General features: G+C 53.0%; 1 protein-coding gene across 3 annotated transcripts in view; it reads right to left on the minus strand.

Annotated features, from left to right (window-relative positions):
* Window positions 1–26,126, minus strand: part of POGLUT2 (protein O-glucosyltransferase 2) — an 86,693-nt gene extending 60,567 nt beyond the window's left edge. For 2 of the 3 annotated variants that reach the window (XM_075590740.1, XM_075590737.1), the window contains exons 1-4: window positions 25,515–26,126; window positions 23,600–23,805; window positions 21,531–21,736; window positions 9,196–9,273 (exon numbers count right to left, since the gene is read on the minus strand). In XM_075590740.1, the coding sequence (XP_075446855.1) occupies window positions 9,196–9,273; window positions 21,531–21,736; window positions 23,600–23,805; window positions 25,515–25,684 (660 nt within the window). In that variant the 5' untranslated portion in view covers window positions 25,685–26,126. The remainder of the gene's footprint in view (window positions 1–9,195; window positions 9,274–21,530; window positions 21,737–23,599; window positions 23,806–25,514) is intronic. The other variant, XM_075590738.1, reaches the window with a different exon arrangement.
* Window positions 26,127–26,176: the final 50 nt, after the last annotated feature.

The following is a 26,176-nucleotide window of genomic DNA, read 5'->3' on the forward strand; positions in this document are numbered from 1 at the left end:
AGTACTCTCAGACAGGGTACCGACCGCGACCCCGCCAGATGTAAGCCCCCACTCCGCAAGCGCAGTTAGCAGCTCAGATGTAAGGATTCCTACCCCCAAGCCTTATGCAGGTGAACCGCAAGACTGTAGGGGTTTCCTAAACCAGTGTGAGGTGCAGTTTGAAATGGCCCCTCATCTCTACAATACTGATCGCAAGAAGGTAGCCTACATTTATAACCTTCTCACTGGCAGCGCCCTGGCTTGGGCTTCCCCGGTTTGGGAGCGACGTTCTGACCTTACCAAAGATTACCCGGCATTTAAAGCCGAGTTTCAACGAGTATTCGATTCTCCCGCTCGTCGGGAGATGGCATCTGTTTCTCTCCTCCAGATCACTCAGGGACGGCGAATGGTGACACAGTATGCTGTGGAATTCTGGACTCTAGCAGCCGAGACTAACTGGGGACAAGAGGCTCTCGTCTCCGTATTCTGGCAAGGCCTGGCAGATCCCATCAAGGACGAACTCTCTCGCCAATCCAGGCCGGATCAATTGGAGGTCCTCATTGATTTGGCTGTCCGAGTAGATCAACGTATCCAGGTACGCCGCTCTGAGCGTCAGCGCACTCGCTTCCATAACTTTCAAGTTCCGTTCTCCAGTACTCCCAGCAACACTCCTGCTCCCCCAAGTGCTACCATACCTCTTTGTCCTGCACTGGAGTTGCCAGAGCCAATACAATTGGGGGTACAACGCATCCGCACACCGATATGGCAGTTCCGCCACGCCGGGGGATTGTGTTTCTACTGCGGATCCATGGAACATCTGGTTCGGGAGTGTCCACTGTGTCCGGGAAACGGGAACACCCAGTGAGTACAGAGGGGCTCTCTCTGGATGTAATGTCTCCACGTCCCCTTTCTAAAGGTGAACTCCCTAAGAAACTTACATTTCCAGTCTCCCTTTCAGGCGATAAGTTCAAGACTTCTACCGCCGCTTTCATTGACTCAGGAGCTGGAGGAAACTTCGTGGATCTTGAATTCGCCAGGTTAAACCGTATACCACTCGTGAGAAAGAAGGTTCCCATCGCACTCGTCGGTATCGATGGACGTCCTCTTACCCCGGCCCACATCTCCTTAGAGACGGCTCCCTTGCTTCTGTCCTCACATCTGCACAAGGAGATCTTAGTTCTCGATGCCATTCACGCTCCTGGGATACCCATCACCCTTGGTCTTCCTTGGCTACAGCTTAACAATCCTCTCATTGACTGGACTTCCTCTGCTCCCATTTCCTGGAGGTCGAGGTCAGGCGAGACTCATCAACTGCTGGCCAATACCTCTGTTCCCGAAGTTATTCTACCTTCCGTTTACCATCAATTCCGGGACGTTTTCAATAAGGTACAGTCAGACCTCTTGCCGCCACACAGGACTTACGATTGTCCGATCGATCTAGTTCCAGGTTACTCCCTACCCAAGTCCAAGACCTACCCCTTGTCATTACCAAACAGTCACAAAAAGCTGTATGGTGCTCCAACGTGAGCCACTGGCTATATAGCCCAAGGATATGAACACATCATATAGTAACCCTGGAGGTCCCAGACAGTCCAGACCAAACCACTCCAACCCTGCAATAAAACCACTTCCACTAGATACCGAATAGCTGGAAAAAATCCAACTGGAATGATGTGGGACTTTCACTGGCTAGTGACCAGACAAAAACATCGGTTGGGTAAGTATAGGTACATACAGGTAAACAGGTTGGAGTAACTCACATTTGTGGGGTCTTCAATGGAATTTCCTCCGTGGGTGCGTGCTGCCGTTACTCCACAATGACCGGACATCCAAAGGAAGGAGAGATGGAGCACAGCTGCTGACAAATAAACTACTAAGGAGAGTGGGACCCAGATAAAAATTGTTTAATGGATCAGTGCAAAATTAGAAAAAACGGAGCCCTCAGGCCCCCACCAACGCGTTTCGAGCTCGTGGCTCTTTCTCAAATGCACCTTGAGAAAGAGCCACGAGCTCGAAACGCGTTTGTGGGGGCCTGAGGGCTCCGTTTTTTGTAATTTTGCACTAATCCATTAAACAAACAATTTTTATCTGGGTCCCACTCTCCTTAGTAGTTTATTTGTCACCAGCTGTGCTCCATCTCTCCTTCCTTTGGAAGGCCTTGTCATTACCAGAATCTCACGCAATGGATGAATATATCCAGGAGAATCTCAAGAAAGCTTTATTCGTCACTCCAATTCCCCAGCAGGGGCTGGGTTTTTCTTTGTTAAGAAAAAGGACGGGTCGTTGAGGCCTTGCATCGACTACAGGGGTTTAAACCACATAACTATTAAAAATCGTTACCCCCTTCCCCTTATTACCGAACTGTTCGATAAATTACATGGGGCCAAGATTTTTTCCAAGTTGGATCTACGTGGTGCCTATAACCTGGTGCGCATCAGGAAGGGGGATGAATGGAAGACGGCCTTCAACACGCGTAGTGGACACTACGAATATCTGGTAATGCCTTTCGGTTTATGTAATGCTACCGCTGTCTTCCAGGATTTCATCAACGGCGTCTTTCGTAAGGTACTCAATATTTTTGTTATTGTATACTTGGATGATATCCTGATTTTTTCCAAAGATCTCCAGGACCATATACGCCACACCTCCTACGTCCTTTCCCGTCTCCGTGAACACCATTTGTACGCCAAACTGGAGAAGTGCACCTTTCATCAGACCTCTACTCCGTTCCTGGGTACATCATTTCCGATGAGGGGTTTATGATGGACTCCGGTAAACTTCAAGCAGTCACTGAATGGCCAAGACCCAACTCTCTCAAGGCCAAACAACATTTTTTAGGGTTCGCTAATTATTATCGTAAGTTTATACAGAGTTTTTCCACCATTGTGGCACCCCTCACTGTGCTCACCAAAAAAGGAGCTGATCCTTCTGCTTGGTCATCCGAGGCCATCTCCGCCTTCGAGACACTCAAGGAAGCCTTTATATCCGCACCTATTCTCCGTCATCCCAACATTGAACTTCCCTTCGTCCTGGAGGTAGATGCTTCTGATTGCGGCGCTGGTGCCGTTCTTTCTCAGAGACCCACGCCCCAAGATAAGTTACATCCCTGTGCATATTTTTCCAAGAAATTCTCGTCTGCCGAGAGGAACTATGACGTGGGTAACAGGGAACTTCTGGCCGTGAAGATGGCTCTTCAAGAGTGGAGACACCTGCTAGAGGGGTCGAAAGAGCCGTTTACTATTCTCACGGACCACAAGAACCTTCTTTACATAGAGAACGCTCGACGCCTTGGTCCACGACAGGCTTGTTGGGCTCTTTTTTTTTTTCTCGATTCAATTTTCACCTGTCCTATATTCCCGGGACCAAGAACGTAAAGGCAGACCCACTCTCCCGAATACATTCTTCTGAAGAGAGGCCAGAGGAATCTTTGGAGACTATCCTTCCACATGAGAGGATTCTCGCCACGTCTTCTTTCAAGAATCTTGACAAGATTTTGCACTCCCAGAGACGCATTCCCAAGGACTTGGTCGTTCCCGACAACAAACTCTTTGTACCATCCAAATTTGTTCCAGAGGTCCTGTCTTGGGGTCACTCCTCTAAATCTGCAGGTCATTCAGGTTTTAAGAAGACTACTGATCTCATTCGTCGGAATTTCTGGTGGCCAAGGATGTCTCAAGATATTCTGGAGTTTACCCGCGCATGCCCCACGTGCGCTCAAAGCAAGACTCTCCGTCAAAAGCCTCAGGGTTTTCTGTTACCCCTTCCAGTTCCCGACCGCCCCTGGTCCCACATTTCTATGGACTTCATCGTGGAGTTGCCCAGGTCCAGAGGAATGAACACTATCTTGGTGGTCGTGGACAGGTTCTCGAAGATGTCCCATTTCATTCCACTTAAAGTATTACCCACCTCCCCCGCCCTTGCTGATATCTTTATGGAGCAGATTTTCCGGATTCATGGGATCCCTTCGTCCATTGTTTCTGACAGAGGTTCTCAGTTTGTATCCAAATTTTGGAGAGCTTTCACAAAGAGATTGGGCATCTCTTCTTCTTTCTCTTCCGCCTATCATCCTCAGTCCAATGGACAAACGGAGAGAATCAATCAATCCCTGGAGAAGTACCTGAGATGTTTTATATCCGATTTCCAGGATGATTGGGCTCAACTCCTCTCTTGGGCACAGTATGCCGTCAATTCTGCAAAAAACGAGTCCACCCGGGAGTCACCCTTCTTTATAAATGATGGGTTCCACCCTCCCTGTCTTCCCATCCCCAACATTCCTTCTGGAGTACCAGTCGTAGATGAACGCATTTCTTCCCTCCAAACCGCATGGTCCAGGATTCAGTCTACCCTTCTCAACTCCTCCCGCAGATCGAATCCCGCAGATCGTTCGGCGCCCAGTTACAAACCAGGGGATTTGGTATGGCTCTCCTCTAAGAATATCCACCTCAAGGTACCATCTCCTAAACTGGCACCTAAGTTCCTGGGTCCCTTCCCTATTTGTGAACAAATCAATCCCGTGGCATTCCGGCTCCAACTACCACCCAGTATGAAGATTCCCAATGTCTTTCATGTGTCCCTCTTAAAACCATTTATCTCCAGTCACTTCTTTCCGGATCAGACTCGTAAACCGGATCCCATTACTGTACAAAATAACGAGGAATACGAAGTTCACTCTCTTTTGGATTCTCGCCTATCCAGGGGTCAGCTCCAGTTCTTGGTGCAGTGGAAGGGCTTTGGCCCTGAAGAGAGATCCTGGGTAACTTCAAAGGACATTCATGCCCCGGCCCTTCTTAAGTCCTTCAGGAAGAAGTTTCCAGAGAAACCGTTCTTGGATCGTCCTGAGGCCGTTCCTGAAGAGGGGGGTTCTGTCAGGAATCGGCGTTCTCCTCACTCCCGCAGGGAGCCCCTGGACACACAAAACAATCCTGCCTTACCGGCCTCCACGGCTCCTCGCCCCTGCCGCCGTCGCGGGATCACTCCCCTCGGCGATTCCTCTGCTCAGCGCCGGGCGCGCCCACGCCCTCCTGCACGCACACCTGCACCATCCACTGGCTCGGTTCACACGCGTACACGAGTTACGGAGCACGCTCAGTCTGCACACTCTTATTCCCGTCCCCCGGACCTCAGGCTCTGCCCCCGCACACTGCACGGGCATACTCAGGTTACTAACAAGACTCACCTGGCCTGTTATGCCTGCACCAATCTGCAGTGTCTCCCTGTAGCTCTTCCTGGCCCGCCTCCGTTCCTAATTGGACCTTCCTGCTTTATCTAGCTCCTCTTTGCTCTCAGTCTTTGCTCGACATAGTCTCTGTATGGAAGTACTTCAGGATTCTCTCAGTGTTTTCACAGGTTCTGACGCGAGTCATACGACTACCCCCTCTGGCTCTCGATCTCGGCACTCCTTGGACAACGCTCACTCTGGTAACCCCTTGAACACGGCTTGGACAACGACCTATCTCCACTCTCCACTCCCTGACTTCGGCGAGGCATCCTTCACTCTATCTCTACAACCGGTACCGGCAAGTATTGTCTACCTTACTACACCTGGTCTGGCAACGCTTCATACCACACTCCGGACACGCTCCCTTCGCTGCGGGTGCGTGTATTACCACTTCCCCCTTCAGCTCTGGGGACGGGTCTGGTCTGCGGGCAGCACCGGCGTAACAGACGGCTTCGACCTCACTCCAGGCGAGACAGCAGATGACTCCGGCAGGGCAGCAGGTAAGTCCATGAGAGCCTGGATCCACACGGCAGGGCCGGAAAGGGAACATCCTCTCCATCCTACTCTGCGCAGAGAGTCTACCCCAGAGTCTCGACTCACAGTGCTCCGGATGAAATAACTCATAGACCAAGGCCATGTAATGAGTTTGCGCATCGCCCGATAATCCTTGGGCCAGCGTTGATAATTTCTGCACCAGAGCATAGAGGCTTTTTAGCTCCTCTGTGTCCAGGTCAGTAGTGGGAAGTGCAAGCCCCTTCTCTTTAGGCCGGAGGTAGGCCACGTTGCATAGGTCACATTTAGCCATCGATCGCATCTCTTGTACAGGGCAGTCAGATAAGGGGCAATCCCCAGGAGTATATTTTCTCCATCTTGTGGGATTACTAGAACCCCGCCGGTGAGATCATAGATGGACCCAAGTTGATCAGCCATTTTAGGTAGGATACTGGAGCAGCCCCGCACACGTCTATAAGCAGTAGAGTCCCACATGTGTCTGAGCTCCTCACATCCGTGCAGTCCAGTGCGAGCCATGCCCAGTCTCCTCCTCCTGGTGAATCCAGGCACCCCATGCAGGAGGGAGAAAGAGGCGTGGTTTCTGCGTTTCGTGCCAATCCTGGAGGCTGGTGATAGTAAGAGCTTGCAAAGCTTTTTGCAAACTGACACGCGGTCCCCATTCTCAGCGGGAAGCGCCATTTTGCATTGGCGAAAGTACATTATGTAGCTCCCTTTTCGGGAGCCACGTTGTGCATGGCTGCAGCTCCTCAAGCAGAGGTTCTGATCATCTGTGGATCAGGCGCCCCTCCTCAAATGCAAATACAAAATAAAAGTTCCCGGCGCTAAAAATGTCCAAGATACCGTAATCCAAACGAAAGCCCCTCCTCAAATACCTGCACGCTCATACAGAATAGGGAAGCATGGGTGGGCTGTAGTCTCCCCAGTGATGCTTCAGGAAACTACCATCACTCCTCTTCATGGGTAATACGGTCGGGCAGTAGTCTCCCTGATGACGCTTCGAGGAACTGCCCCCGCCTTCTTCATGGTTAATAGCACAGGTGGTCTCTAGTCTCCTCAGTGAAACCTCGAGGAACTACCCCCCACTCCTCTTCTTAGGATATAATAGCACGGTGTGGATCGCAGCTCACCCCCGGGGAAGCCTAGGGGGTACCGCTCCCGCACCACTTCTTAGTGGTGAATTGCCGCACGGCAGCCCCCACGGGGGAACTTCTGCTGCAGCTCGTCAAGCAGAGATTCTTGGCTACTTGCAGATCAAGCGCACCTCCTAAGATACCTGCCCATGTATACATAACATAGGTCAGAAATCCAACGGCATGGCGCAGGCCACAGTCCCCTTTGGTGAAGCCGCTGGGAACACTGGCCCTGCACCTCTTCTTAGTAATAAAGTACAGTTCATGCACACACTAAACGAGTATGTACTGGGTGACATAGGATCCTGTCTCCTGGTCCTGTTGCAAAAATCTGTCCTGGTGCTATCTCAGCAGTGCCCCCATCTGTAGCACCCTTTCCCCCACCCTAAGGGAAATTGTGTCGCTACCGATGTATTCTGGTGCGGAGCATAACTGTGAGGTGGAACATGAGGTCTTAAGAAATGCGTGGTGGTGTGAGGAGGCATCAGGACAGGTTCTCAGAGATGATCATCCATAGTGCAGCGCCTCCAGCCGGTATAGATCCTGGTGCAGCCAAGATGGTCCACACTGGCAACTCAGATAATGGCCCAGTCAAGTAGCAAAAAAGTATAGTTCAACTGAGTCTTTATTAACCACATACTGATTTTCAAAGCAGGTGCATTGCCTGGAGCAGTACCCACAAGGCTTGAAGCCCGGTAGACCTCTCCTCAGATCCTTCACCCCCTGATGGGATAAAGGGTAAGATGCTCCCACTCCACAGGGGAGGGGAGAGAGCCCTGACTTCTGGGAGAGTGTTAGCTTATGTACCCCAGGGGAGTGGCTTGTAACCCTGCCCCATAACAGGGCAGGTTCGATAGCTACAGGCATCACATCATGGACATGTGACCCAGCCTGTATCCTCCCCAAGGATCACACCCTCTGGTTGTTGTTAGGCCTGCCCCTGCATACAGTAACTGTATCCAGGTTGCAACAACAAGCTAGGCCTTCATTAGAGAGTGTATCCCTCACAGTGCCTAACAGGACTTATACTGTATGGGCCAGAAGAAAGATAGTAGCCGGAGGACTAGGCTACATAAATAAAAGAGCTGAGGTCCCCTGCTCCTCTCTTGGTGTTCTAACGTACTGTTTCTGGATGTAATGAATGAAGTTGACAGTTGGGCAAGCTTAGCACAAATACAAAATGGCGTTGGATTTTAGGAGCGGAAAAGCATTTAAAGCAGAGTTTCTTGTTGATTTCATGTTTGTTGTAGAGCACTAATGGCAGTAATTCCATGATACTGGGTATAGATTAGTGAAAGGGTATTTGGTATGCACTGTTATGCTCTAAACAGATATCTTTAAGTGATAAAATGAACTTTGTAAGAATCACACATGCTTATATGTACATAGTTCATTGATTCATTATTATCCAGATTACGACCACAAACATGTTTTCTTTTATTTGTTTAAGGGGGTGGAACTGGGAGTACAAATGTGTGTTCTGTATGAAACTTGTCATCAACATATTTAATGATATTGCAGATCTAAAGAAAACGTTCACAAAACCCTGCAGTGCATTTTTAATGTCAAACTGTAAATACAGTATGTGATTTTTTCCAGTCACAAACTATTTGTCTTTGAAGTTACTGAACAAAACACATACTGTAAGCAATGCAGGAGTGAATGAATACATTTAAAGTAATAACATTGCTTCACCAACAGATTAACCCAGCTACGCATATGACCCTGGGCAAGTCACCGTATCCCTTGTGCTTTAAACACAAACTGTTAGATTACAAGCTCTTCTGTGCAGCTTTCACTGAACCTGCCAACATGATATGTACATCATAAGCACTATACAAAACAAGGCAAATAATATAAACATTCAGTATCCTCACACCAATATTTTTAACCTGAATGCAATCAATCTGATACGAAAACTATTCATGCTGACAAATGACTAAATGCCCAGGGCATGAAATAATTTTTTTCCCCCCAAATGATTTACCATTTATACCAGCTTACAGTTTCACACCCTCCCAACCTTTCTTGACCTCTCAAAAATGTTAACCATTTATCTTAGTTTGTCACTTTCTGTATTTTTTTTTAAAGGATTTATGGCTGGACAGAAGTGTGAAGGGGCAAATCAGTTTAGTCTGCAATGAACTATAATAGGCCTACCATTGATAGATCGTTCCATGTCCGCCCATATGATTTAACTTACTTACAAGCTCTGGTGCAAAGGAACTCTTCTTATTCGCTGCAAAACAACATACTCAGCGCACACGGTTGTAACAGCTGTGGTTGATACACCAATTGTATCATGTCTGTGAGATGAATGGGCTCAATCTCCTACCATGTTGAATGGGAACTTACTTTTCTAGTTAACGAAAGAAGAATGGAGTCCATGAAAATCCTGAATCCGACATGCTCTCCGTAAGTCTTTATATAGACCTATCGACAAATGAATAAGAGAATTCAGCGAAGAAATGACGGCAGAGAAACTGGAACCTTCCCTATGCAGAGCCCCATGTAAAGAAGTGCATGTTCCACTGCATCCAATTATGCCGTCTCTGTGCAGCATAAAAAGTAAAAACCACTGTGCTAATGCACTCACATATTATATATACAGTATTGTGGAGTATGTGAGTGCATTATCACAGTTGTTTTTATCTTATACCTTTAGTATACTATGTCCAAGACCTTCTTTGTCCCAAGTATTCATACACTTGGATTCATATTGGATAACCTTCAGAGGTGACATACCCAGATGATTCATGCTATTTGTATCTGAAAATGCTTGAAATCCGCTTACAACATGCGAGTGTGATACCTCTCACTTTTACACGTGGAACTTTTTCTATTTGTGACACTGTTGCACTATGCATGCTCTAATCTTATTTTCACATATACCCTGGAGGGTTTTGCGCGCAACAATCATCGCTGTACTGTGGTTTGGATGTTGGCAAACATCTTTTTGAAAAAGCAGCATTTTCCTTTAGGGTGATAGATATCTACATATATAAGACTGAAAAAATGTTTGTATGTCTGTTTGCACCCTCACCTCATTGGCCTGCGGGTTGGCCTGACATCACGGCCACGCCTACGCAGGGCGTGACAGTGACAACACCCTCACACCGTGTGCGCCTCTTCGACTCACTCTCCATTTGGTGACTCACTCTCCTCGAGAGCCACACACCGTTCGTGAGCCTCCAGGTACCATCCACACCCGCCACCGCCGCCCTCCACCCAACCCGCCGCCTCACACACTCCCCACGCGTTGTGGTACCACGCTGCTTCACCGGGGGCGGGAGATGGGTGGGGGGAGGAGGGAGCAGGGCAGTAGCGGAGCGGCGCGGCTGACTGTCCACTGGGGCGGACGGTCCATTCCCCCTCGGCGCTACCTTGCCCCTCGGCACGCCCTTCCCCCTCGCTGCGCCCTTGCCCCTGGGAGATGGCCGCGGGGGGGTGGGAGGGGGAGAGGGGGGAGCAGGGACATAGTGGGCGCGGCTGACTGTCCCCTGGGGCGGGCGGTGAGGGGAGATGGGGAGCCTCCTGCTACGATCGCCGCCTTTCCTCCTCCCAACCCCCCTCCTCTCCCCACCGGCACTCACCTCCAAACTTGCGCCTCTTACTCCAGTCTGTCTGTGTGTGTATGGGAGACACTGTGTGTGTGTATATGGGAGACAGTCTGTGTGGTGGGGGCTGGGGGGTGATGCAGGGGGGGGCAGTAATGTGAGGTGCAAGGGAGGGTACAGTGATGTGAAGTGCAAGGGGGGGAGTGATGTGAGGTGCAAGGGGGGAGAGTGATGTGAGGTGCAAGGGGGGCTAGAGCGATGTGAGGTGCAAGGGGGGAGAGAGCGATGTGAGGTGCAAAGGGGGGGAGAGTCATGTGATGTGCAAGGGGGGAGAGTTATGTGACGTGCAAGGGGGGGGGAGTTATGTGGGGGCCAGGGGGTGGGCAGGAAGGGGAGACCGCAGCTGTGGAGGGGTGGGAGAGACGGAGCTGTGAAGAGGGGGGGCGGAGCTGTGAAGGGGAACAGAGTTGTGGACGTGGGGGCCAGCCAGCTGTGAAGGGGGGTAAATCCTGGGGAACGCCGGGTATATCAGCTAGTTACTTATAATTTTTTTGGTTATTCACTACACTTTTCCCTGTATTTCTACTCCCTTGCAAGCTGACTATTTTGTCACGTATTTGTGATCTCACACCTAGCCGTTCATCAGGGTATTTTGCGCATTTCTTTTTTTCCTGTCGTTTTCTGCAGCATAACAAAAGCAGACTTTTCATTTTTGGTGTAACTGGGATAGAGACAGACTTTTGCCACGAAGAAAGGATTTGTGACTATATTTGAATAATCAAAAGCATGTTTGATTGAATAGATGGGAGAATAAGAAAGACAAAAAAAAACTGCAAGACCAATTATATTTCCATGATTAGAATTAGAATACAATATATGTATTATATAATGCACAGAAAAGTGACAGGTTACCTTTTTTATGCTGAATATAATATATATTTTTTTTATACATATCGTTCCTGCGCTTTCGTATGCCAATATTTTCACTCATTCTTGGGGGTTCGATTCCACGGCAACACTGTCAAATCTGCTTATTGAGTGAATTATATAACCTGCCTGCTTTGAAATATTATCATGTAGATATTTAGAGGTATATTTACTAAGCAGAACAAAGCTTAGAAAATATGGGCCTTAATGTCACAAACACAAAACCATCACATAATAATAAAATAATAAATAATAATTTAAAAATAAATATATATATATATTTTAAATAAAATAACACGTGAGTTATTTGATGGATACACTTTTTTAATATAGGACAGCAAAGAAAACGAGAACAAATCTAATTTGGATGTAGTAAAATGGTCATTAGCTTCACTAATGCAATACGATATCCATGCATGTCACTAATACAGTACAAAAATGTAGGTTTACTGGCTATGGACTTCTTTAACCCAGGCTGTGCCGAAAAGCTGTGTAATACAGAAGAGAAAAGTTTCTAGGGGTCCATGTTAAAATGGATCAGAAGTAAAGAGTGACACACTGTGCTCATTTTCCTGTCATTACCCAGAATCCCTGGCTGCAGTGGAAGTAGTGTTGGCTAAGCCAGGTGAGCGCAATCTTTTTTTCCCTGCGCCCCCCTGCTGGCTCTTCCCCTCTCTTCACCCCCTCTCCCCCCCACTTACCTTAGGCAACATGACATCACGTTGCCGTGGCGATGCATCCCCAGGAGCAAGGTAAGTGCAGTTTACAGAGGCCTTCGCCACTTCCCGGGCACTTAATTTAAGTGCCTTCGGGAAGCGCGTGGGGCCTCTGTAAACCCCGCGCCGCCCGCAGACAATCTCGGCGCGCCCCTCAGTTTGCGCACCGCTGGGCTAAGCAATAATGGGGAAAGACAGTGTTGCAGACCTGTCTGAGACATGCATAATGCACCACAAGTGATGTTTTACGTATGATAACATATAAACTAAACATGTATTCTGGGTTGAATGATTGCGTGCAGAGAGCGGCTTCTCAGTCCCTTGTAAAAATGTGGTGGCATGTTAGTGTGGCCCATAGTGCCATAAAATAGAATTGTTAAAACAAATGATGCAGACAATAATGTAAACTATGTAACAGCTTGTTTTTTACAAGACCACAAAGAAAAATGTTATTTTCAGGGACTGTATCACCTATCAGTCAATGCTTCCCACTGATTTGCGGGCATACAATTGTGCCTCATGGCACAACACTTAATGTATTGCACTTAATGTATTGCCAGTGGTGGGGATGAGTCTCAGATGTTTCAATAAGCACTCCAAGTATGTTGCATCTTTTTTGATATATATAGATTAGATTTTTTTTATGTTTACTTCTCTCAATTACCCCAATTCCCTTATTAGCTACACTGGTCATGCTCAGGGCCACCCACCGGGGGAGAGAGCTGGGACAACTGTCCATAGTCCATCGGCTGCAGGTGGCCAGAGGTCGGGCCCAACTTCTGCGTCCGGCTGCTAGGTCCCTGATTGCTACCAGGCAGCGGCTCTCCCCAGCTGCTGCTATTGTTCCAGCCTCCCCAGCAACTGCTGCACCCAGCCTCCCAAGCAACTGCTGCACCCAGCCTCCCCAGCTGCTGCTGCACCCAGCCTCCCAAGCAACTGCTGCACCCAGACTCCCAAGCAACTGCTGCACCCAGCCTCCCCAGCAACTGCTGCACCCAGCCTCCCCAGCAACTACAGCGCCCAGCCTCCCCAGCAACTGCTGCACCCAGCCTCCCCAGCTGCTGCTGCACCCAGCCTCCCAAGCAACTGCTGCACCCAGCCTCCCCAGCAACTGCTGCACCCAGCCTCCCCAGCTGCTGCTGCACCCAGCCTCCCAAGCAACTGCTGCACCCAGCCTCCCCAGCAACTGCTGCACCCAGCCTCGCAGCTGCTGCTGCACCCAGCCTCCAAAGCAACTGCTGCACCCAGCCTCCCCAGCAACTGCTGCACCCAGCCTCCCCAGCTAATGCAGCGCCCAGCCTCCCAAGCTGCTGCTACTGTGCCAGCCTCCAAGCTATTGCTCTGTCCAGCCTCCCCAGCTACTGCTGCTGAACCCAGCCTCCCTAGCTACTGCTGCACCCAGCCTCCCCAGCTACTGCTGCACCCAGCCTCCTCAGCTACTGCTGCACCCAGCCTCCCCAGCTACTGCTGCACCCAGCCTCCCCAGCTACTGCTGCACCCAGCCTCCCCAGCTACTGCTGCACCCAGCCTCCCCAGCTACTGCTGCACCCAGCCTCCCCAGCTACTGCTGCACCCAGCCTCCCCAGCTACTGCTGCACCCAGCCTCCCCAGCTACTGCTGCACCCAGCCTCCCCAGCTACTGCTGCTGAACCCAGCCTCCCCAGCTACTGCTGCACCCAGCCTCCCCAGCTACTGCTACACCCAGCCTCCCGAGCTACTGCTGCTGCACCCAGCCTCCCCAGCTACTGCTACACCCAGCCTCCCCAGCTACTGCTGCACCCAGCCTCCCCAGCTACTGCTGCACCCAGCCTCCCCAGCTACTGCTGCACCCAGCCTCCCCAGCTACTGCTGCACCCAGCCTCCCCAGCTACTGCTGCTGAACCCAGCCTCCCCAGCTACTGCTGCACCCAGCCTCCCCAGCTACTGCTGCACCCAGCCTCCCCAGCTACTGCTGCTGAACCCAGCCTCCCCAGCTGCTGCTGCACCCAGCCTCCCCAGCTGCTGCTGCACCCAGCCTCCCCAGCTACTACTGCACCCAGCCTCCCCAGCTACTGCTGCACCCAGCCTCCCAGCTACTGCTGCACCCAGCCTCCCCAGCTACTGCTGCACCCAGCCTCCCCAGCTACTGCTGCTGAACCAAGCCTCCCCAGCTACTGCTGCACCCAGCCTCCCCAGCTACTGCTGCTGAACCCAGCCTCCCCAGCTACTGCTGCACCCAGCCTCCCCAGCTACTGCTGCATCCCAGCCTCCCCTGCTACTGCTGCACCCAGCCTCCCCAGCTACTGCTGCACCCAGCCTCCCCAGCTACTGCTGCACCCAGCCACCCCAGCTACTGCTACACCCAGCCTCCCCAGCTACTGCTGCTGCACCCAGCCTCCCCAGCTATTGCTGCACCCAGCCTCCCCAGCTACTGCTGCTGAACCCAGCCTCCCCAGCAACTGCTGCTGCACCCAGCCTCCCCAGCTACTGCTGCACCCTGCCTCCCCAGCTATTGCTGCACCCAGCCTCCCTAGCTACTGCTGCTGAACCCAGCCTCCCCAGCTGCTGCTGCACCCAGCCTCCCCAGCTACTGCTGTTGAACCCAGCCTCCCCAGCGACTGCTGAACCCAGCCTCCCCAGCTACTGCTGCACCAAGCCTCCCCAGCTACTGCTGCACCCAGCCTCCCCAGCTACTGCTGCTGAACCCAGCCTCCCCAGCAACTGCTGCTGCACCCAGCCTCCCCAGCTACTGCTGCTGCACCCAGCCTCCCCAGCTACTGCTGCACCCTGCCTCCCCAGCTATTGCTGCACCCAGCCTCCCTAGCTACTGCTGCTGAACCCAGCCTCCCCAGCTGCTGCTGCACCCAGCCTCCCCAGCTACTGCTGTTGAACCCAGCCTCCCCAGCGACTGCTGAACCCAGCCTCCCCAGCTACTGCTGCACCCAGCCTCCCCAGCTACTGCTGAACCCAGCCTCCCCAGCTACTGCTGCTGCACCCAGCCTCCCCAGCTACTGATGCTGAACCCAGCCTCCCCAGCTACTGCTGCTGAACCCAGCCTCCCCAGCTACTGCTGCTGCACCCAGCCTCCCCAGCTACTGCTGCTGAACCCAGCCTCCCCAGCTACTGCTGCTGAACCCAGCCTCCCCAGCTACTGCTGCTGCACCCAGCCTCCCCAGCTACTGCTGCTGAACCCAGCCTCCCCAGCTACTGCTGCTGAACCCAGCCTCCCCAGCTACTGCTGCTGAACCCAGCCTCCCCAGCTACTGCTGCTGCACCCAGCCTCCCCAGCTACTGATGCTGAACCCAGCCTCCCCAGCTACTGCTGCTGAACCCAGCCTCCCCAGCTACTGCTGCTGCACCCAGCCTCCCCAGCTACTGCTGCTGAACCCAGCCTCCCCAGCTACTGCTGCTGCACCCAGCCTCCCCAGCTACTGCTGCTGCACCCAGCCTCCCCAGCTACTGATGCTGAACCCAGCCTCCCCAGCTACTGCTGCTGAACCCAGCCTCCCCAGCTACTGCTGCTGCACCCAGCCTCCCCAGCTACTGCTGCTGAACCCAGCCTCCCCAGCTACTGCTGCTGCACCCAGCCTCCCCAGCTACTGCTGCTGCACCCAGCCTCCCCAGCTACTGCTGCTGAACCCAGCCTCCCCAGCTACTGCTGCTGAACCCAGCCTCCCCAGCTACTGCTGCTGCACCCAGCCTCCCCAGCTACTGCTGCTGAACCCAGCCTCCCCAGCTACTGCTGCTGAACCCAGCCTCCCCAGCTACTGCTGCTGAACCCAGCCTCCCCAGCTACTGCTGCACCCAGCCTCCCCAGCTACTGCTGCTGAACCCAGCCTCCCGAGCTACTGCTGCACCCAGCCTCCCCAGCTACTGCTGCACCCAGCCTCCCCAGCTACTGCTGCTGAACCCAGCCTCCCCAGCTACTGCTGCTGCACCCAGCCTCCCCAGCTACTGCTGCTGCACCCAGCCTCCCCAGCTACTGCTGCTGCACCCAGCCTCCCCAGCTACTGCTGCTGCACCCAGCCTCCCCAGCTACTGCTGCTGAACCCAGCCTCCCCAGCTACTGCTGCACCCAGCCTCCACAGCTACTGCTGCACCCAGCCTCCCCAGCTGCTGCACCCAGCCTCCCCAGCTACTGCTGCACCCAGCCTCCCCAGCTACTGCTGCACCCAGCCTCCCCAGCTACTGCTGCACCCAGCCTCCCCAGCAACTGCTGCACCCAGCCTCCCCAGCAACTGCTGCACCCAGCCTCCCCAGCTACTGCTGCACCCAGCCTGCCCAGCTACTGCTGCACCCAGCCTCCCCAGCTACTGCTGCACCCAGCCTCCCCAGCTACTGCTGCACCCAGCCTCCCCAGCTACTGCTGCACCCCGCCTCCCCAGCTACTGCTGCACCCAGCCTCCCCAGCTGCTGCTGCACCCAGCCTCCCCAGCTACTGCTGCACCCAGCCTCCCCAGCTACTGCTGCACCCAGCCTCCCCAGCTACTGCTGCACCCAGCCTCCCCAGCAACTGCTGCACCCAGCCTCCCCAGCTACTGCTGCACCCAGCCTCCCCAGCTACTGCTGCACCCAGCCTCCCCACCTGCTGCTGCACCCAGCCTCCCCAGCTACTGCTGCACCCAGCCTCCCCAGCTACTGCTGCACCCAGCCTCCCCAGCTACTGCTGCACCCAGCCTCCCCAGCTACTGCTGCACCCAGCCTCCCCAGCTACTGCTGCACCCAGCCTCCCCAGCTACTGCTACATCCAGCCTCCCCAGCTACTCCTGCACCCAGCCTCCCCAGCAACTGCTGCACCCAGCCTCCCCAGCAACTGCTGCACCCAGCATCCCAAGCTGCTGCTACTGTTCCAGCCTCCAAGCTATTGCTCTGTCCAGCCTCCCCAGCTACTGCTGCACCCAGCCTCCCCAGCTACTGCTGCACCCAGCCTCCCCAGCTACTGCTGCTGAACCCAGCCTCCCCAGCTACTGCTGCACCCAGCCTCCCCAGCTACTGCTGCACCCAGCCTCCCCAGCTACTGCTGCACCCAGCCTCCCCAGCTACTGCTGCACCCAGCCTCCCCAGCTACTGCTGCACCCAGCCTCCCCAGCTACTGCTGCACCCAGCCTCCCCAGCTACTGCTGCACCCAGCCTCCCCAGCTACTGCTGCACCCAGCCTCCCCAGTTACTGCTGCACCCAGCCTCCCCAGCTACTGCTGCACCCAGCCTCCCCAGCTACTGCTGCACCCAGCCTCCCCAGCTACTGCTGCACCCAGCCTCCCAGCTACTGCTGCACCCAGCCTCCCCAGCTACTGCTGCACCCCGCCTCCCCAGCTACTGCTGCACCCAGCCTCCCCAGCTACTGCTGCACCCAGCCTCCCCAGTTACTGCTGCACCCAGCCTCCCCAGCTACTGCTGCACCCAGCCTCCCCAGCTACTGCTGCACCCAGCCTCCCCAGCTGCTGCTGCACCCAGCCTCCCCAGCTGCTGCTACACCCAGCCTCACCAGCTGCTGCTGCACCCAGCCTCCCCAGCTACTGCTACACCCAGCCTCCCCAGCTACTGCTGCTGAACCCAGCCTCCCCAGCTACTGCTGCTGAACCCAGCCTCCCCAGCTACTGCTGCACCCAGCCTCCCCAGCTACTGCTGCTGAACCCAGCCTCCCCAGCTACTGCTGCACCCAGCCTCCCCAGCTACTGCTGCACCCAGCCTCCCCAGCTACTGCTGCACCCAGCCTCCCCAGCTACTGCTGCACCCAGCCTCCCCAGCTGCTGCTGCACCCAGCCTCCCCAGCTGCTGCTACACCCAGCCTCCCCAGCTGCTGCTACACCCAGCCTCACCAGCTGCTGCTGCACCCAGCCTCCCCAGCTACTGCTACACCCAGCCTCCCCAGCTACTGCTGCACCCAGCCTCCCCAGCTGCTGCTGCACCCAGCCTCCCCAGCTACTGCTACACCCAGCCTCACCAGCTGCTGCTGCACCCAGCCTCCCCAGCTACTGCTGCACCCAGCCTCCCCAGCTACTGCTACACCCAGCCTCCACAGCTGCTGCTGCATCCAGCCTCCCCAGCTGCTTCTACACCCAGCCTCACCAGCTGCTGCTGCACCCAGCCTCCCCAGCTACTGCTACACCCAGCCTCCCCAGCTACTGCTACACCCAGCCTCCCCAGCTACTGCTGCACCCAGCCTCCCCAGCTACTGCTGCACCCAGCCTCACCAGCTGCTGCTGCACCCAGCCTCCCCAGCTACTGCTACACCCAGTCTCCCCAGCTGCTGCTGCACCCAGCCTCCCCAGCTGCTTCTACACCCAGGCTCCCCAGCTACTGCTGCACCCAGCCACCCCTGCTACTGCTACACCCAGCCTCCCCAGCTACTGCTGCACCCAGCCTCCCCAGCTACTGCTGCACCCAGCCTCCCCAGCTACTGCTGCACCCAGCCTCCCCAGCTACTGCTGCACCCAGCCTCCCCAGCTACTGCTGCACCCAGCCTCCCCAGCTACTGCTGCATCCAGCCTCCCCAGCTACTGCTACACCCAGCCTCCCCAGCTACTGCTGCACCCAGCCTCCCCAGCTGCTGCTGCACCCAGCCTCCCCAGCTGCTTCTACACCCAGGCTCCCCAGCTACTGCTGCACCCAGCCACCCCAGCTACTGCTGCACCCAGCCTCCCCAGCTACTGCTGCACCCAGCCTCCCCAGCTACTGCTACACCCAGCCACCCCAGCTACTGCTGCACCCAGCCTCCCCAGCTACTGCTGCACCCAGCCTCCCCAGCTACTGCTGCACCCAGCCTCCCCAGTTACTGCTGCACCCAGCCTCCCCAGCTACTGCTGCACCCAGCCTCCCCAGTTACTGCTGCACCCAGCCTCCCCAGCTGCTGCACCCAGCCACCCCAGCTACTGCTGCACCCAGCCTCTCCAGCTGCTTCTGCACCCAGCCTCCCCAGGTACTGCTGCACCCAGCCTCCCCAGCTGCTTCTGCACCCAGCCTCCCCAGCTGCTGCTGCACCCAGCCTCCCCAGCTGCTGCTGCACCCAGCCTACCCAGCTACTGCTGCTGAACCCAGCCTCCCCAGCTACTGCTACACCCAGCCTCCCCAGCTACTGCTACACCCAGCCTCCCCAGCTACTGCTGCACCCAGCCTCCCCAGCTACTGCTGCACCCAGCCTCCCCAGCTACTGCTGCACCCAGCCTCCCCAGCTACTGCTACACCCAGCCTCCCCAGCTACTGCTGCACCCAGCCTCCCCAGCTACTGCTGCACCCAGCCTCCCCAGCTACTGCTACACCCAGCCTCCCCAGCTACTGCTGCACCCAGACTCCCCAGCTACTGCTGCACCCAGCCTCCCCAGCTGCTGCTGAACCCAGCCTCCCCAGCTGCTGCTGAACCCAGCCTCCCCAGCTGCTGCTGAACCCAGCCTCCCCAGCTGCTGCTGAACCCAGCCTCCCCAACTGCTGCTGCTGCACCCAGCCTCCCCAACTGCTGCTGCTGAACCCAGCCTCCCCAGCTGCTGTTGGTGCACCCAGCCTCCAAGCTATTGCTGTGTCCAGCCTCCCCAGCTACTGCTGCACCCAGCCTCCCCAGCTACTGCTGCACCCAGCCTCCCCAGCTACTGCTGCACCCAGCCTCCCCAGCTACTGATGCTGAACCCAGCCTCCCCAGCTACTGCTGCACCCAGCCTCCCCAGCTACTGCTGCACCCAGCCTCCCCAGTTACTGCTGCACCCAGCCTCCCCAGCTACTGCTGCACCCAGCCTCCCCAGTTACTGCTGCACCCAGCCTCCCCAGCAACTGCTGCACCCAGCCTCCCCAGCTACTGCTGCTGCACCCAGCCTCCCCAGCTACTGCTGCTGAACCCAGCCTCCCCAGCTACTGCTGCACCCAGCCTCCCCAGCTACTGCTGCACCCAGCCTCCCCAGCTACTGCTGCACCCAGCCTCCCCAGCTGCTGCTGCACCCAGCCTCCCCAGCTGCTGCTACACCCAGCCTCCCCAGCTGCTGCTGCATCCAGCCTCCCCAGCTGCTGCTGCACCCAGCCTCCCCAGCTACTGCTGCACCCAGCCTCCCCAGCTGCTGCTGCATCCAGCCTCCCCAGCTACTGCTGCACCCAGCCTCCCCAGCTACTGCTGCATCCAGCCTCCCCAGCTACTGCTGCACCCAGCCTCCCCAGCAACTGCTGCACCCAGCCTCCCCAGCTGCTGCACCCAGCCACCCCAGCTACTGCTGCACCCAGCCTCTCCAGCTGCTTCTGCACCCAGCCTCCCCAGGTACTGCTGCACCCAGCCTCCCCAGCTGCTGCTGAACCCAGCCTCCCCAGCTGCTGCTGAACCCAGCCTCCCCAGCTGCTGCTGAACCCAGCCTCCCCAACTGCTGCTGCTGCACCCAGCCACCCCAGCTACTGCTGCACCCAGCCTCTCCAGCTGCTTCTGCACCCAGCCTCCCCAGGTACTGCTGCACCCAGCCTCCCCAGCTGCTGCTGAACCCAGCCTCCCCAGCTGCTGCTGAACCCAGCCTCCCCAGGTACTGCTGCACCCAGCCTCCCCAGCTGCTGCTGAACCCAGCCTCCCCAGCTGCTGCTGCACCCAGCCTCCCCAGCTGCTGCTGAACCCAGCCTCCCCAGCTGCTGCTGAACCCAGCCTCCCCAGCTACTGCTGCTGAACCCAGCCTCCCCAGCTGCTGCTGAACCCAGCCTCCCCAGCTGCTGCTGAACCCAGCCTCCCCAGCTGCTGCTGAACCCAGCCTCCCCAACTGCTGCTGCTGCACCCAGCCTCCCCAGCTGCTGTTGGTGCACCCAGCCTCCCCAGCTGCTGTTAGTGCACCCAGCCTCTGCTGCACCCAGCCTCCCCAGCTGCTGTTGCTGCACCCAGCCTCCCCAGCTGCTGTTGCTGCACCCAGCCTCCCCAGCTGCTGTTGCTGCACCCAGCCTCCCCAGCTGCTGTTGCTGCACCCAGCCTCACTAGCTGTTGCTGCACCCAGCCTCCCCAGCTGCTGTTGCTGCACCCAGCCTCCCCAGCTGCTGTTGCTGCACCCAGCCTCCCCAGCTGCTGTTGCTGCACCCAGCCTCACTAGCTGCTGCTGCACCCAGCCTCACTAGCTGTTGCTGCACCCAGCCTCTACATTCCCCAGCCGGAAGTCAGGCCCAACTTCCGCATCTGCGCAGGACTGGAGGCTTCCACCCCAAGTTAAAATTGTGTGTATTGTGTGGAGGGGAAATTATGTGGGTATTGTGTGTGTGTGGGGGGGGGGGGGGGGGGGGGGGGGGGGCATTATCTGGGTCTAGTCCTGGGCCCCAGGAAACCTGGCGGCGGCCCTGCTCATGCCCTCACGGATGGAGTAGTGAAAGCAACCAGGTTACAGATGATGGAAGGAAGGATTCGATCCGAGTGGGAGAGTTAAAATTGAGCCAGAATTTGGGGAGCATCGCACCTCCACTATCCGCTGAGAAGGCTCAACTTCACCTGTGATTTGTAGGTGGATCATTGAATTAACACAGTTTTGTATCATTTTCTTCTGGTTACCCAATATGTGGTGACAGAACATACCTTGTTATCCTGGATGGTATAATGGCACAAACTCTGGCGCTGGCCAAATCTTTCAGGTATTTCCACAGCAATTCTGTCAGGGTCAACTGTTGGGAAATGTTCCAGGTCACGATGAATTTGTGGAAAGGACGGATTACAAGCCATGTGTTCCAACCAGATGTTGCTGTTGGTCTCAGGACAGTAACAGCCCTCATGGTAAACCGGACCTGAAGAGACAGCAAATCGTTTCTTATCTCATCAACACATAAATGATCTTGAACACAGAACACTGTTCCTTCTCACAAGATTTACAAATATAAGTATCATCCACTGCACAAATGAATTAAATAGGTTTGAATAAATCAGCTGTTGTTACCAATACCTGGGTTGTCTTTGACATTATGTATAGTCTGTTTACATGCTGTATAAAATATGTCGCCTCTCTTTTAAAGCTACGGTTCAAGCAATATCCTACATTTGGTTTTTTTAATATAAATAAATCAGTTCTGTACTATGAGAAAATACTTGCAGCATTTAAAAAAATAAACAGTTTTAAAGACATTTTTAATGTATTCTAATGTAACAGGCATTTTTGTTCCTATAGCAACCATATACAAAGTCACACCCCCTTCCCCTTCTGAAACAGCATCACCTTTTTGAGCCCTGCCCTCTCTCTAGCAGTGATCCAATTGCACCATGTGCCTGCCTGGTCACATGATCTTCCTCACAGAACTTTGGCCGTCAATTCAGCAGATTACCCAGGATGCATTTGGTTAACCCCCAGCCGAATTTCAGCAATCGATTATAGGCGAACGGATCGATCAGCAAGTTAGCTAATCACTTGTCAGTGTGTACATTGTATGGATGCACATATTGAATGAAAAAAGCTTGAACTGAAGCTTTAAAATGTTTGTTTGGAAATCAATTTTTTCTTTGAACTTGCTGATCTTTTAATTCTACAGAGTTGTAAACAATTGTTTAACTCCTACAAAACAAACACAAATGTATATTTGCTTTAAGAGCTAATCTTTCACCATATTGGCATAAGACAAATATTTACTGGGAAATGGGAAGCCATTGAATGATACATTTATGTTACTAATAGCATAGCAGGGGACACTTCTCAATGACACTGATCCCAGCAGTTATCAGAATCAAGGAGGAACAGTTAAGATACAGTACTGGACTCTCTTCATCTGGAAAGTTTCCCTGCAACTTGTTTCAAACAATGGAGATAAGGATCGGAAATGTGAAGAACAGCAGATGGCTCAGTGAAGGTTCTTAGTCATGTACAATTTAGAGGAGACTTGTCAACAATACTCGATACATACTGTACTTTGTGCCGGCTTGGCAAAACACGCCTGATATAGTAGCTCTGGATTGGACATTTGGTCATGGCCGTCTTGCTGCAACCAAGGCTCCGTCGGCATTTGGCTGCCGAGTGACCCTTTGCCGCAGCTGCTCCGCTGCCGGCTGTTTTGCCAATAAGGTAAGTTAATTTAATGTTTTTTTTAGCGGTTAGGGTAAGGGATTAAGGATAGGTGTTTTAGGGTAAGGGGTTAGATTTTAGGTTAAAGGGTTAAGGTTTTTAGGGTAGGGAGGGGGGTATAATTTTTCTTAGGGGTTAAGATTAGGGTTGTTATGGTAAGGGGTAAGGTTAGGGGCTTACCTTGGCAGCGAAGCAGCCGGCGGTGAGATGTCCTTGTGGAGAGGCGAGTGGTGGCAAAACGCCGGCAGAGATTTTCTCACAGCAAAACAGCCACAACCAAATGTCCTAGAGCATTTCAAATACTTTTCCGCTCTCAATATCAGCAATTAACCCATTTTCAGAGTGTTTTTGACATTTTTTATTAATTCTTCCATCCAAAGTAGCTCCAAGCCTCTAGAAACGCTAGATAGTGAATACATGCAGTTCATTCACATACCACATGAGTGACACTCAATGCCAAGGTTTAATAGGAATGGACAGACTTAATGGGCCATTCTTTTGTCACTGTAAATATACAGGGATAATGACCTGGAAATTTTTTCAAATGATAATATTCATAATTATGTGCAAGTATATATCGAGATGAAGAAAGGATCTTTACCTTTCAGAATATATGGAGAATTTGAAACATGTCTGCCCTGGACTTGAACCTCTATCCGTAGCTCTGTGTAGCTGGCATACATCCTGTACCTTACGATAAAGGAGCCATCTTTTCTGTCCAGTACTTGGACTCCAACTCTGGTATATTGTTCCGCAGGTGCCGTAATGTGTACTTGGAAGATATTCTGTCCTGGAGAAGAAACTAACCTAATGGGAAAATGAAATATCACTGTGACACATGTAAAATACTAGAGGAATTTGAAGTGCACTCAGCAGCCTCTCCAAGGGCAAAACATTTATGGTGTGCTTCCACTGTGTCATTTTTCTCTAAACTCTTAGTTCCAGGGAGGTATGCCCACAAACTGTGCAGCCACGTACCCAAATTCATGCTGTACTGAAAAGGTAAGAAACCTTTATAAGACAGCACAGCACAACATGAGGGTAAAAACATTACATTCATACAACTTTACACATAAAGACAAAATAGGTAATTAACTCCCTGCTCTGAGAAGCTTACAATCTAATAGGAATGGGAGTTATGACAAAAGCATAGGGGGTATAAGACCATTCAGCATGGTATTCACCGTAGGCTTTTCAGGAGGGTAGGCCTCTTTAAAGAGGTGGGTTCTGAGGAATTCGTGAAGTGCTGGATGTGTGGTATAAAGAAGATAGTGGAGTTATCTATTTTCAGTGGGAAGTCATTAATTCATACACACATGTTGGGTTTGAGGTAGCGCTGGTACATCCAGGAGGAAATAAAAGAAAGACAATTAGTCACACCAGCCTGAACATAGGGACAGAGGATCACAAAAAGTCAGGTAGATGACGTTGTTGATCCAGGGAACTAGTTTCCCTGGGATCTCACCTGACACTTTTCTTGCATTAGCCTGATATTTGTGTATAGGGTTAGACTTTTTGTATGGGCCATATGTTATATGTAATCACTTTGTCTATTTCAGGGTTCTGCTTTGTGTTTTTATCATGTTTTAGTTTGTTACAATTGAGGACATTAAAGTATAATTTTTGGGGGGATTTTTTGAGTGCTCATTTTTGAGACTTTCCGTGTCTTTTCTGTATTCTATTTATCCCTGTCTCAGAGCACCGACCTGTTTCTCTCTATTATAGAGATTAGATTATGGTTCTATAAATACCCTAGTAATTATTAGGTGTGTATGCGGTTTCTGTCTGTTTAAATGGGACTCTCTTCCCCCCTGGCGAATTGAATTTCAGTTTGGATGTGCGAATGGTGACGGCCGTCTGTATTGCATACATTTCGAATATCCGTTTTATAAACCAAGCCACGCACATTTGTGCAAAGTCAAATTTTGGTGGATAATGTGTCCACCTCTACCATGGACATCACTTCCTGCAGGGCTATTCAAAACTACTTCAGCTTGACTCTCTCATTACAAGGAACCTCCTCTCCTCTACTCTATGCAGTTATTCAAATAAAAGGGTGGCATCTTCCAAACCATGTAGATGTACAAATCCAGACAACTTTGTAGATCACAAAACCAAACTATGAAAAGTATAACAGTAGAAACGGAAAATGAACTCGTACTTATTTAACTTTGTGTAAATGCCAACATTTAATTTTGCATTCAGGAACGTTATCAAATAGTTAAAGGAAGTACTGTGCCACTTGTTTTTTTTTTTTTTTAGTAATACACGTTAACCTCCCCCAAAATATATGTTTAAAAAAATACTTTTTTTTCTGTTCTTTACATTAAAACAAACAAACACAACGTGCTTTTCTAAAGAAGTACCCCTTTGTGTCCTCCCGAAATCTAACCCAGGACCATTGCTTTTTCATGCCACCTCTACCTGTAGTGCCTCTGGTAAGAAGTCTCTGGCATCACCAATAGAAACGAGAACAAGCAAGGCAGCCAAAGGGTGGATACAGTGTGTCTACTTACTTGTGACCCTGCAAGTCCACAGCCTGGATGTAGAAGTAACGTGCAGGGAGCACAGTCTGTGCCCTGAGCCCGGGGCCCCATACCTGGCTATGCTCTGCGCTCACATTGAGCACTGCCACACTGGGCAAGGGGGCTGTTACTGCTGCAACAAACAAGACCTGCCAAAACATTGGCAACGCTCACTTTCCCCAGGCAACACGTGAGCAAAAGCTAAACCATGGGACGTGTACTGGCTCTAGCACTGAGGCTGTCTGCTGCTGCTTCTGCTGATCATGATGCTGCTGCCAACATGCCAATAAAGTAGGAACTACTGTCTACTTCTCCAGATGCTCTGGAAGTCTGCAGAGGATGTGGGAGGAACGCTACAGGATGCAGAACAACTTCCAATGATTTAGGGATACAATGTTACATGTCTCTTCACTGGCAGTAGATCTCTTTATACTTATTGTTTTCTGCTGTCCATGTCCTTTCTTGTCTACACAAAGGACTCGGATTGGGAACCATTGCCGTTGGAAGGAGTGATCAGGTTCAGCAAAGGTTTGCATGAGCCAGCAGCAACAACAACAAAAAGACATGAAATCTCAGCCATTCCCCATTGCAAGCTGCTGCCAGATCCCGCCCCCTGAGCTGCTCTTGCAACCTGTGATCTGATTGGTTGTCTT

This window comes from Ascaphus truei, chromosome 3 (genome assembly GCF_040206685.1).
Source record: "Ascaphus truei isolate aAscTru1 chromosome 3, aAscTru1.hap1, whole genome shotgun sequence".
Taxonomy (NCBI): Eukaryota; Metazoa; Chordata; class Amphibia; order Anura; family Ascaphidae; genus Ascaphus; species Ascaphus truei.